Source organism: Quercus robur, chromosome 5, assembly GCF_932294415.1.
Source record: "Quercus robur chromosome 5, dhQueRobu3.1, whole genome shotgun sequence".
Lineage (NCBI taxonomy): Eukaryota > Viridiplantae > Streptophyta > Magnoliopsida > Fagales > Fagaceae > Quercus > Quercus robur.
In genome coordinates this window covers 82,913,589-82,927,413 of record NC_065538.1, presented here as the reverse complement: position 1 = coordinate 82,927,413, position 13,825 = coordinate 82,913,589, and the positions used below count along the sequence as shown (strand labels likewise).

Below are 13,825 nucleotides of genomic sequence, written 5' to 3'. Positions count from 1 at the left end.
CCTAATAATGCCTTGAATGGGCTTGAATTGGCTGCCTAATAATGCCTTGAATGGGCTTAAATTGGCTGCCCAATGAATGGGCTTCAATCTGGCAAAAAAAAACTCAATGGGCTTTAAAAAAAAAAAAAAATTAGTTGGGCCAGATTTGGGCCCAACAGGTTAAACGGGGCCCGCGGGGCCCGGCGGGGCGGGTCTGGGCCCCGGAAAAAAAACCCGATTATTATTCGGGCCGGGTCTGGGTTTAGGGTCTTGGCCCACGGGTCGGGTCCGGGTATGCAAAAACCCGGCCCGAACCCGACCCGTTGCCATCCCTAATAAACTGGGACGAATTCTTCACCTTTAATGACCTCTTGTGGCTTGTAGTACAGGTCCATAGGCATGGAGACTATCTCAATTCCATTGATGAAAGCATGGTAATTCATAGAATTACTTGTAAAAGGGATGAAGGTTAAGTTCAATTTTTGATTCTCATCAACATTGATGCAGAACTCTTTATAAATATCCTTTCGGTCCAATGAATGAGTATAAATGGAAGCACTGAAGTTTCTAAGTAAGGTGAACGAACCTGCCTTAACAGTGAAAAAGTCCTTAGAACTTTCAAAACCTGAGTAAACAGCGGAGTAGAAGTACAACCGGACGAATTTCGGGCCAGGAGTGATCGGAAACACGTATGTGAATTGCCAATAAGATAAACGGGCAGTCATGTAGGGGACAATCCCGACGGAGACTTGGCTTTGGGCTACAGAGGTATTAGATTTGTAATTAGGCTCTTCTGTGGGAGCGAACTTGGAACCTTTGTCTCCGATCCAGTAACGATCATCATCCCCCTTCAAGCTGCCAGGGTAGCCACAGTTAACGACAATATTTTCAACAGGATTGTAAAGAGGTGTTGAAGTAGCAATTGTTAAATAAGAAAGAAGGAAGAATAAGCAGCAGAGGAATAAGATAGGTGTGAGCATAGGGTGGCTCTTCATGAGTGCAAGAGGTCAGTGACTGTAACAAAGCAATTTGAGAAAAATTATTGAACTAGAGCAACAACGAGTGGGAGTGAGTGAAGACTGCCAAGTTGCTTTATGCTTGTGATGAGATCCATGTGAATATCAATACATATTAATAATACAACTATATTTGTCCTTGCTCGGGTCTAAGTGGGGGACCCATGGTTGCTTTTGGACTCGGTCAAATTCTAGAGAGAGTTTCTATTTCTTTAAGGTGTTTCTGCGAAATGCCCAAACTCTAGCCACCCCTAAACTTGGATAAATATTTGCAGAAAGAATATATATATATCTATGTGTGTGTTTGTGTTTCATTAAACTGATTATTAATAATATTTACAGTAATCAAAATATATAGAATCAAGAGAAGTGAGATTAATTAAAGTTGAATGAATTATTTTCTTGAGCTTTCGCCTTCCCATTGTGATATTGAATGAATCCGAACTTAATAGGGATGCATTGTAAACCCTTTATAGTTTACACTTTCCAATACTGCCATGTCATCAAATTTTTACAAAATTCTTTCTCAATATCTCTATGTTTCAGAAAATCAACTCCGATCAAATTAAAACATAAATACCACTGCCTCCAACCATGCAAAGACGCCAGCGGAGATGATGCTGCAGCAGCCTTCACGTGGTGGTTATGACCATCAAACTCACCCCTTCTGTTAATAATAAGGGGTATCAAAACCCCTATTTTTCAAACAAATCAAACCATCGAGCCTCCAACCAGCCATAAACGTCACCAGTCACCTAGGAAGATACTTGGGAATCTGGAAAATACTTGGGAGCCGCCGTTTGTGTTGTGGTCACTACCGGCAAACCATCGATATAAAACCCAAAATCCAAAACGAAAGATAGAAAAATAAAATAAATAAATAAATAACCAAAAGAAGAAATCAAATGAGAAAGATGATTACCCTTCTATTGTTGGGATAGAAATCATTGCTAGATGGCTTATTGGTGGTAGGAAAATACCATTTTCCCATCTATCTCGCATTGCTTCTAATATGTGTGGATTTATACATTAATTGTTACCCAAAAAGTAATCTTTCTACAATTCTGCTTTTTTCTGTGGCCTTTAACACCTTATGTGAATAAAAAAAAAACATAAGAATAGATAGAGAGAGATGAGAGGACAGGCCGTCGTATGAGGTTTACAACTGACTTCCTGCTCAAGCTGAAGTTACTATGACGATGAAAATTAGGAATTGTTTGTTTACCAACAAAAAATACATTAATTCTCTAATACATGCATATACAGTACGTAAAACACAGATTCAGATATTTGTTTACCCTTTACAACAAGAAGGGAATCGTTATTGAATAATAATTCTAATATGAGAATGGATATAATAGAACAAGTGGACAGCCCAAAGGAAACACACTGGAACGATTCAAGATTTCTAGCAGCGGTAGAAACTATTGCGTTTACAACCATTGTCGTAGCATTTTTTATAAGGATCTCCTGGTTTGCCGCAAGTAAAGACTTGACTGGTAGCAATATTGGTTTTGTCTACGTTACCACTAGCAAGCATGCGTCTTACGTACGGGTCCCATTCATCCTCAATGATCAGGCATTCGCCAAGGCCGTCATTGCACGTCAAAGTGGTGCTGCCTTTAACTTGGACAGCAGAAGCATGACAATAGTATGCGTTGAGAATCAGCATCACTAAGAATGCCAGAAGATATACACCTCTCTTCATATTATAATCTTCCATTTCAGTGTTGCCACTCCCAAATGATCTCCCTCTCTCCTCCACTACTCATTCACATACATTGTCCACCTTGAGCGATATACTTATAGTAAATAAAAATAAAGAGGTGAGTGTGTAACAGAAAGAAAAGAGGATAAGCTCAAAAAAGTGAGTGATCTCCGTCCACAAACAGAATCACATGCATGATTCTAAAAAAAAAAAAACAGAATCACATGCATTGTGCTGAGCTGTCCTACTCCTGCTTATTGTTAACATGTGGACCTCCCGTTCAAACAAATTGCATTGCATTAGTGTCTGGTAGGGGTATTTTAATGACTGTTTTTATTGTCTAAATAATACAATATATATTTCTACAATATTTTCTCACTCACATGTATATTTAAAAAACTTAAACAATATTACTAGAACAATATTATCAAATGAGCCATTTTCACTAAAGTTATTTTTCCCAGTCCTATTATCCAAAAGGCCTATTGGATATATATATATATATATATATATTTCTCCTCTCTCAGAGTTAGTGGGTTTCACTCTTTAGAGGGACACACTGGTTATGTGAAAAAGAGGAAACAAATACTAGCTTTAGAGCATGTTTTTCACCTATTACATTGTCGTTCAAACAAAGGGTCTCCCTTAAAAAATTATTAAGTATTCCGAGAATATATTCTTTCCTTATCACATTGAGATGAGTCTCACGCAATGTTCTGGATTGGCAGGCTCATAACCCATTGTTTACTTAGAAGCCTAAAGAGTTTTTATATTTTAGAATTATTCTTATAACAAGTGGTGGAAGGAGAATTTGAACCTTAGTTTTTATTTTTTTATTTTTTATTTTTTTTTAAGAATACTAAGTATTTTAACGCGCACACATGAGGAGAAGGGAGAATGTTTTAAAGAAATTGACAGTGATGTATATTTAAAAGCACATTAGTTCTTTTAATAAAAGAAACCAATTAATGTCACTGAGTCAAATAGTTTTTATTATTTTTCCATAGATATAAATATATATTAACAACTTTAAAACCATTAATTCCTTGCAATATAATTAAAACTAACTATGAAAATGTTGTGTTGTATCTTCCACTTATTTCTAAATTTATTTATTATTATAGGATTTCAGATTAATAAGGTTAATATAATTTAAGTGAAAATCATTGTGCCTAGAAGTGCGGAAATGTATGATCCATGTCTAGTTGGCTACATTGTTAACCATATTGTTGAGTATTCAAACTAGGCACCTACCAACTTAAATTTTAATGCTCCAAGCTATACCACATCATTCACCTAATGTGAAATCTTCATACATTTTTTTCAATTATACATTAATGGGGAAAGTTTGGCTATAAACTTGGTTGTAGCTAATGTCTACAACTTCTATTGAAAAAATTAATATGATTACATATTTTGAAAATTTAACTATTGGAATGCATGTTCTTTATATATCTAGCAAGCGTGTCAGATTTTGTACCAATCTAATATTATTTACTATTTGATCTATAATTTTTTTTTTTTATGTATAATTTTAAACTATGAAAACTTGAAGTTTAATCATTAGATTGATAACATAATTATTGATTTTTTATCTTCTGGAAATTTTGCAAGCATTGAGGATATCAAAAGCGAATGTTATCCAATGGTAGATTTATCAAAATTCACATCCAATAAAAAAGATATTGAGTGAAGTTGTAGTCATTAGCTACAACCAATTAAATCAAAACTCTAGTCAAATTTGTTTTTCCTTAACTCCCTTAAATTAAATTCATGTTTTCTGCTATTCATATGTTTCTCAAAAAAAAAAAAAAAAATGTTCTTTTCAAAAATCATATTTCATGTTTCAAATTTCATAATTCAAATTTCCATGTTCCAAATTTCATAATTCAAATTTCCCTGTTCCAAATTCATAATTCAATTCATCCAATATGATTGTATGATATGCTTTATGGTTTTACATGTTTGTGTGATGGGACATGTGTTGGTGTGAGTGTATGTCCCAAACACTTTTATTATTCTTTATTTTCTAGCCGTTGGGAATTTATGTTTGGAAATAAAGGATAAAATAGTTGTTGGGCAATTATGAGAAAAATAGTTATTGGACAATAATGGGTAATCTAGTCGTTAGGCTTTTATCAAGAGGTTTTAGTAACCAACAACTATAGGCTATTATTGTTGTGAGTGACCTGCATAATACTCATCACTATACCTTTTCACTAAAATATTTCCAGCAACATATAATTTGGCCACAATATTTTAGAAGACTAGTTCCTATTTGGCAAAATGGGTGCTTAACACTTCACTTTGTAATTTAACTTCAAAACTTAGATCAAGAGTTCTAGATAGTGCACCCTTGTACTTAGGACCAAGGCCCTGTAATTTGTTGAAGTTCAATTACAAAGTGAGGTGTTAAGCACCCACTTTGCGAATGATTCAATGAAGCATGTAATTTCAAATTCAATGATTCAAGGAAACATGTATTATTTATAAATGTTTTTTTTTTTTTTCCTTAATTAAATAAGTAATGACTCTATTATGAACCCATGATTTAAGGGGAAATGTGTTTTCAAGTGGGATTTCCATTTTAAGGGAAATGATCACAAACTTACCCATTCACGTGGGTTTGGCCTGATTAGAACCAATTGGCAGGCCAAGATCACGAGGCTATGTAAATGATTACGAGGAGTCTTGATTGTAACATGAGGAATTGTTTTGAAATATAACACAAGTGTGGCAAACACTTTTCTCATGTCATGATATATTAATGGTAAAACCCCTCTCATAATCCATTTCTTCCAAATCCTTATTTATAGGAGCCAATTTTCAACTTTCATAGAATTTGGCTTCCCCTCAAAAGAATGAGATTTCTATAAAGCCCTTTAGATGAGATTTCTACCTCATCTAACACAACAAAACGCTCAGCCCAAATCTTACGCTTACAGTTCAGTTTCTCAAAGACCTCTCTGTTTTTGTCATTCTTAAACACCTCACTCCTAGAGGGAGACTCAGAAGAAGTGAAGGGGGTCCTATGGGCTCTAGTCTTCCTAGGCATGGTGCTAGGATAAGGACCAAGACACAAAGCAAAAGAAAAAAAAAAAAAAAAAAAAAAAAAAAAAAAAAAAAACCAAGGGCAGACTGCAAGTTAGCACAAAAAAATATAGAATAAAAATCTATATGATGCATGAACAAATTAAATGTCATGATGCATGTCCTAATGCAGTGCAATTAAGTTCAAATTAAGTTCAAATTCACAAATTTGGCTTGAACATAGAGTTTCTAACAAAAACCCCAAAATTTGAAAAACCACTTGTTCAATTTGTAATAAATTGACGAATTGATCATTACACAGGAGAGAAAATAGATAAAAGTGATCAATTACATCAAAACAAGAAGCCAATTTCGTTAATTAAATCTAATTTGAACAAAATTCCCAATTCAGGTTCAATACAAGCCCTAGAAATTTTAATTTTTCACAAAACCCCAAATTGATCAAATTAACCATTATAGATCAAGAATATATCATTATAGCAACAAAACCCATTGATCAATTTCACAAAACAAGGCTTGATTAATCAAAAACCCCAAATTATGCATAGTCCGAAAATTTGCCCTTAAAACATGAAAAAATGCATGAAAACATGAAAAACAATGCAAAAGGAAGGGTAAAATGGACATACCGGCTTATGGAGAGAGTAACCTTGCAAGAAAATAGGAGGAAAACAACAAAAAATTCGTTGTGGAGCCTTGCCGAGTCACAGAGAGAGAAAAAGTTTTGAAAAAGTGGTTTGAACAAGTTAAATATGAGTTTTTAAAAAACTTTATTCCCGAAATTCGATTGATCGAAACAGACAGAGACTCCTTAATAATTTTAAATGCAATTTCGATTGATCGAAAAACAGATTGGATCAATCGAATCAGGCAGAGACTCATACACAAAAAGAGTTTTGAAAAAAATTTTAGAAACAACTCAAAGCATTGAAATTGATGAACAACATGCATGAGTATGTGATGATATGTTTTTTTTTTTTCAAAAACAACAGTTTTAAGCCCAGTTTTCCCAAATTCAAAATTTCTTACATTCTCCATAAGTTTTCAAACATCAAATCTGTTTTGCATAAAAACTCAAAGTAATTGCAAACTTGGTTGGCCAGACCAAAGACACACACAGTAGCACGTACAATGTTTAGCAAAGAGTAACTCGTGTAGTGTGTGCAGTTAGTAAAAGCTTGAGATACATGTGAGGTGATATGTGTATAACAATTAAACACAAAGTCTACAAAATTCATCACATAGAATTTGAAAGAGACTATTACCAAAAGAGTTACACCATATAACTCCCACATCTCCTAGATCATAAGCTTGCAATCATGTAAGTTTCTTGATTTTGCATCATATTGTACACACAAATTTTAATTGTTCAGAAACTTATTAGAATAATCGGGATAATGTACATACCAATTTTATTTGATTTAAACCGAGGCTACACCTTATGATCTTTTTGTGCATATGCTACACTTTCTCGAGTACGAAATCTTACGATATGCACTAAGGTGTTCATGATTGGTTAGTGATCAGTGGTGAGATGGTTATTTATGCCTTTCTCTAAAGATTCAAGTTCGACAGTCAAAGACATGTGACTTCAAGATCAAGACAAAGTGATCAAAACCATAAACATCTTTTCCACACAACATGCACTACAAAGCTTCAACTAGTAAAGTGCACTAAGCTCATCAAAGGTAAACAAGGTACAAAAGACATGTTATGTGAAAATAATTGATCAACCTTGTTTTCAAAAACCAAGAAAATAGTGCAAAACACAATTAGCTTCCTTTTTTTTTTTTAATTTTAATTTGAAAATGATAAACTAAAAAACCTAGAATGAAATGCATGAATGTTATGCAATGCAAATCCTAGAAACAGAGAAAACAAAAACCGAAGAACAATGGTCACAAAGAATAGCAATGAAGCACAAGGACCATGTCAGAAAGACTCAATTAGATTGAGCCTTTTGCATATAAAACTTTTTAAATGCACCACGAGCATTGGAGTTCTTATTCACATGGGAATGATTACCAACTCAGGGATTGGAATAAAGGTTTAAAGCCTTTACCAATTCACCAATGGGTACCATAGAATCTTGTGCTTGAGGCACATGTACTTTTGGTTTGTTTGCTTTCTTAGCAACTTGCAGCTTGTAACAATTTGGACGAATGTGTCCAGACTTTCCACAAAAATGACAAACCCATGCAGGCTTATCATGTGACTTGTCCTTAGATAGGGTAGGCTGCTTAGGTTTAGACTCATTCAGATCAACCTTAATCTTCCTAGGAGGTGTAACTTCTAAGGGTTTAACAGCCTCACTCACAACCTCACTCACAGGGGGGTTTAGAAGAAGATGAAGGTACAAAGATAGTGGAATTGGGTACAGACACATTGATGCTTTCTACAAAACCTAACCCAGTTTTTTCTGAAGGAGACTTTTGAACACTCAGCATATGATCAAGTTTGGAACAAACAGACCTATTAGATTGTTCTCTAGCAACAGAAAGCTCATGTTCCAAATTCTTAACTTTATCAAGTAAAAGCATGTTCTCAGTCTTCATATTATTCAAAAGTTTAGTAGCATCAAATAGTTTAACAAGCAAATTTTTCTTATCAAGCTCAAGAGATGCAATTTTCTTTAAGCCTAATTCAACATTCATAGCATCCTTTGCAGCAACTTTGCAAAGTTTATTGTAGGCTTCTTGAAGATCTGCGTCCTCAGAAAGTTCCCCATCAGAAGGGTTCTCTTCAGCAGATACACTTTCATTGACTACAGCAGTAGCAATGACAACAATGAAGTTTCCATCCTTGTCACAACCAGATTCATCATCAGAAACTTCACCATCACTAAGGGTTACGGCCATAGCCTTACCCTTAGAATTCAAGTAAAGTAGGACATTTAGATTTCATGTGACCATACCCTTGACATCTAAAACACTGAGGACCCATAGAATTATTTGAAGATTGATCTACTTTTTCTCTAGGTTTATCAGTGTTGTTAACCGTAGTGGGATCATTCTTCCTAAAGTTTCTAGGTTCAGCAGTGTTCTTATCTCTTGCCCTTATGTTGTTGTTTCTAAGGAAATTCCTAAAGTTCTTGGCAAGGTAAGCAATATCTGTAGCAGAGAGCTCATAATCAAATCCACCAACATCAACATCATCAACAAACTTAAGAGCCATTGATTTGGATTTGCTAGTCTTGGGTGGGTCCAACTCATAGGATTGAAGAGATCCTACAAGTTCATCAACAGGGATGGAGTCCACATCCTTAGTCTCAGTGATGGCAGTCACCTTGAGTCTAAAATCTTCAGTCAAAAATCTAAGAATCTTCCTAACAATTTTAGGTTGATCATAGATTTCACCCAAGTTATAAGCAGAATTAATAGTGTCATTAAGTTTAGCATATAATTCATCAAAAGATTCATCATCAGACATCCTAATGCTTTCAAATTTAGAAGTTAACTACTGCAATTTGTTGATTTTGACAGCCTTTGTGCCTTCATGCATAGTCTGGAGGATATTCCAAGCAGTATGAGCAACCTCAACATTTGAGATTCTCTTAAATTCCTCCATAGAAATAACGTTAAAGATAGCATTCATAACTTTGCTATTGAACGCATCTGCTTCTTTTTGAGAAGTTTGCCACTCACTAACTGGAGTAGTAGGCTTCTCTCATCCGTATTCGACAGAGTTCTAGAATCTCTCATCAATTGATTTCTGGAAAGCTTTCATCCTTACTTTCCAATAAGCATAGTTATTCCCATCAAAGTGAGGAGGAATAACAACAGAATGTCCGTGTTTCATGATAATACGGGTCAAGGATCAGCTCAGTGATCAAGAGATCAACAACAAGAGAGCAACTCGCTCTGATACCACTTGATAGTTTTTAGGCCCCTTAAAACACAACAAAATTAACCTAGTTAATTAGCTAAGTGATTATTTAGTCCAAATTCCAAATCTAGGTTATCACAATCAAACAATCATATCATGCAAAGTAACGGAGAGATAAATAACACAATGATATGATCACCCAGGAAACCAAACCGATAAAAACCTGGGGAGGATTTCACCTAGCTATCCTCAAGGTAAACCTGAATCCACTATAAAAGAATCAAAGTTGTTCAACAGGACTTAGACCGCTAACATCTTATTGCTACCCACTAGTAGAAACTTACTGACACGACCACGTGCAAGCTCCGAAACCACGGACTCCTTCTTTCTTGGATTCTCCAGCAAGTACAAGTACACCCGCTTGTGTTTTCTTTAAGTTCTTATGGCAGCAACTGAATGATCATCAAGTTCTTGAACGAATCTCCTTCTTGATAATCCTAAGCTTGTGTAAAGAAAAGCTCCTCAAGATCTCACAAGAGATTTACACAAACAGCAATATGAGCAACACTAAAACGTGGCTAAGGTTTGCCTTATATACCAAGGGCAAAACATAAAACCCTAAACGTTTTAAAACAAACTAGGGCTGAGTTGGAATTCTATAGAAAACGCATCTGACCTGATTTTCGATTGATCGAGCCTAAGCTTCGATCGATCGAACCAGGCCGAAATGCATTATCAATCCTACATCAACTTCATTCCAACTTTACATAAATGAATCAACTTTGAGCAAGACTAAACACGACTAAACATATTGTTTTGATCATGGACATCTTGTTTTGATCATGGTTTGCCAACAATACACATTAGAGTTCTAAATACATAAAATCCTAAGTCTTTAGAACCTAACAATATTAATCTTAAACTTAATTATAAACAAATAAATCTTAACCATATTTATAATCATACCAATATCTACAATTATTTATTCAAAAAAATTTTTGACTCCGTCCATCCTAATGTTTACTATGTTATATAAAAAAGTTAATGTGAGCACCGAATACTACTTAAGTGATAGTATTTGGGCCCTCAATTAATTTCTACGTGGGCTATATCATGATCCTACTAACAAGGCTCTAAACTTAGCCTGGTGTGTCTTCTCCAAGCCTTAATCCAAGACCCTCTTCCTGATTTCCCTCAGTTTGCCATTGTTTCCCTGTGTTTCTCTCCCTGTATCTCATTTCACCAAAATTTTCCAACCCTTATGCCCTTACCATTTTCCTCCTTTTATAGGCTCTTGTGAGTGGGAGGATCATCATTATTTTCCCACTTCACACACATTCCTACGTTCATCAGAATCGCAAGGGGATCCTCATGACTTTAGAGGATTCCCTTGACACTTGTTCCAGATGTCGAACAATGTTCGAGAGTGGTTCCACAATGGCACTATCAAACCTTGACCACCATACCGCTGGGTGCGTGTTGCACCCCGACTGTCTTGTTACCAACCACTTAAGAGTCTCACGGGTCATCTTCCCCTTGGTCACCATCTTGGTCTCGGGATTGGGCCTTTCGTGACAAGGCCCAAGTCCAACTCTCTCCTAGTGTACCAAACCCAATTCGTTTGATGGGCCTCGGGCTGAGGGTTGGGTTTAACCAAAGGGGCAAACATGGCCGCCCAGGCCTAACTCACCCACAGTTAATAAGTGAGATAATACCAATATTTTACATAATAACCCTAAACACAATTATAGACGTATAAATCTTAGAAATATTTATCTAAAAAATTGAACATATGTATAAATATATAAAAATATATTAACAATGAAAATTATTTTGGATCAAGTTCAACAAACAAATTCTAGATTCGAAATAGAGCTCCCCCCCCCCCTCTCCCGGTAGATCTTCTTTCAATTACTATGTAAAACAAAACTCTAAAGAAATATGTAACTATAATAAGTGAAAACATTGAAACAAAATCTCTAAAAAAGTCATTAAACTTATGCTCCAAAATCAACATCAATTATAATGATGTCAAATCTACTCATGGACTAAAAACCATTAAACTAATCTAAGTGCATTTTTCTTACCACCCAAGCCATACTTTTCTGAACAACACTAAAAAATAGTTCGATAATTATAAATGTGATGCTAAAATGTAAAAGACTAGGAATGATTGAATGAGTTTTTTAATTGTTGGGAAATTTAGACCCCGGTTGGTAGAATTAACAAGTTTTAAACCCAAGTTGTTAATTAGATTTATTATGAATAAAACTTGTTAAAACAAACAAACATCAATATCATGTCAAAATCATGTAGTGAAAAAATAAATAAGACAAGATATGATGACCCAGGAAAACCAATGAAACAAACTAGTTTCACAGTAAAAAACCTAGGGGGAAACCTTCCCGAAAAGCAATCCACTATAGTAAAGAGAAGTTTCAAATCTAGTACAAAACCTTTGTCCCTAGACTCTACATTCCTCGTAGATGAACTCACAGCAGAAACCTTCTACCGCTTCAGAACCTCTGAACTTTTCAATATATGAGCGCCACCCTTTTTGATGCACGGATCCCAGTACGTGACTAACCAATGATGCACGAATCCCAGTACGTGACTCACTCACCAACTAGAAGAAGATGTTGGCTACAAAGTTCTTCACTTCATCAACAATGAAGATCAAGAAGCACTTGGTTACAAAATTCTAAGGCGCAAAGACGCAGTAGCTTCTTTCAAAGAGAATAAGGCATCGGTCACCTTTTGCATATGTTCTCCTTGTATTCTCATATGTGATGTCCTCTAAAATAAGCCTTATATAGGTCTAGGGTTGTGAGAAAAGAAATCCCAAAGACACATTCATGAATTCCAAAAAAACAGATCAGAATTTCTGTTTCTTTCTTAAACCTCGATAGATAGGAGGTGTCGAGGGGAAAGAAATTTGCTCGATCGATCGACCTAGCTATCGAGAGGTGTCGAGATTGCGATAAGAAGCAACTGAAGAGCTCGACAGATAAGCCAGGTGTCGAGAGGTGTCGAGCAGCTATCGAGTTTTAAAATTCAGCACTTTCTCACTTGATTCTTAGACAGACTTGCATGGCTTTAACACTTGAACTTGAAACAAGATTTCTTGAAGTATTAAACACATCCTAGATCTACCCAAATACAAGTAAAGTGTGTTTTGTCAAAAGATTAGCCAATTACATAAAATAGGGACATGTTTCTAACAAGTGAAACACATATGTCCTAACATTAATAATACTAAAAAATATTTAATATGTTTGTAAAAAATATATAGTTACGTAAATTAGAAACAAAACATTATAGAAATGTCCTAATTAACCTAATGCGGAATACATAAATTACAACCGAAACTTTTAAACATATTCAAAATAAAAATGAGCTATAACCCTCAATTCGAAAGAAACAAAACCTCTTGAATTCCTCTACTTTCCTAAAAAATCAAGGCTAAACATAATTTAAATAAGTAATTGAGTTGTAACGTTTATGGACTAGACTAACTAAATGACGACAACAAATTAAAAATACCTTCACCTATTCCTGCAAGATAGGTCATATATCAAACACTTGCTTGAAAAAACCATTAGACATATAACCATGTTAATCATAAACATACTTATAAACAAATAAATCATAACTGTATTTATAAATAAACATATATGCAACAATAATTATTTAATTCAAACGTTTCTTCAACTTAACCGATACTAATAATCATCTAATGTTTATTATGTTATATGAAAAGGTTAATTGGTTAGATAATATCAATATCAACTCAATATTATATATATATATATATATATATATAGACACACACACAAAATACCTTATTTAGAAAAAAAAAAACATATAAATAAAATAAATTACATCTTAAATAAGAAAATGTTTTTAAAACACTCATCTTGAAACCTTTCATTCAGAAATCAATTAATATGGATTGTTTCAAGTTCTTTGAGAATCCCTTGTCATACCTCCAAACTTTTATTTATTATTTTTTTGGAAAGTGATTTGATGGTGTATAAAGTGAAACACAAACAAGTTATTCATAAGATTTTTATTATTTAACTCAAAACTTGTAAAATATGACTAACAACAACAACATACACTATTTTTGGGCTAAGCTACGCTTTGAAATAATATGGGTCTGATGTAGTTATTCGAGTGGGCTGAACATCACCTCAAAACTATAAGTTTCTTATTTGTTCCCAACGTTGTACTAATTATCTACAAA

The 13,825-nt window shown here is 34.5% G+C and overlaps 1 protein-coding gene and 1 long non-coding RNA gene across 3 annotated transcripts in view; one reads left to right on the top strand and one right to left on the bottom strand.

Moving 5' to 3' along the window:
* Positions 1-1,088, bottom strand: part of LOC126727410 (receptor-like protein kinase FERONIA) — a 77,726-nt gene extending 76,638 nt beyond the window's left edge. Inside the window, exon 1 of the mRNA XM_050433081.1 lies at positions 448-1,088. Coding sequence (XP_050289038.1) covers positions 448-974 — 527 coding nt within the window. The 5' untranslated portion in view covers positions 975-1,088. The remainder of the gene's footprint in view (positions 1-447) is intronic.
* Positions 1-13,825, top strand: part of LOC126727415 (uncharacterized) — a 105,909-nt gene that overhangs the window by 66,598 nt on the left and 25,486 nt on the right. Inside the window, exon 3 of one of the 2 annotated variants that reach the window (XR_007656239.1) lies at positions 448-568. The exons of the other annotated variant lie outside the window; for it this stretch is intronic. This is a non-coding gene — a long non-coding RNA (uncharacterized LOC126727415). Of the gene's footprint in view, positions 1-447; positions 569-13,825 lie in introns of those variants that run through there. 2 annotated transcript variants of the gene reach the window in all.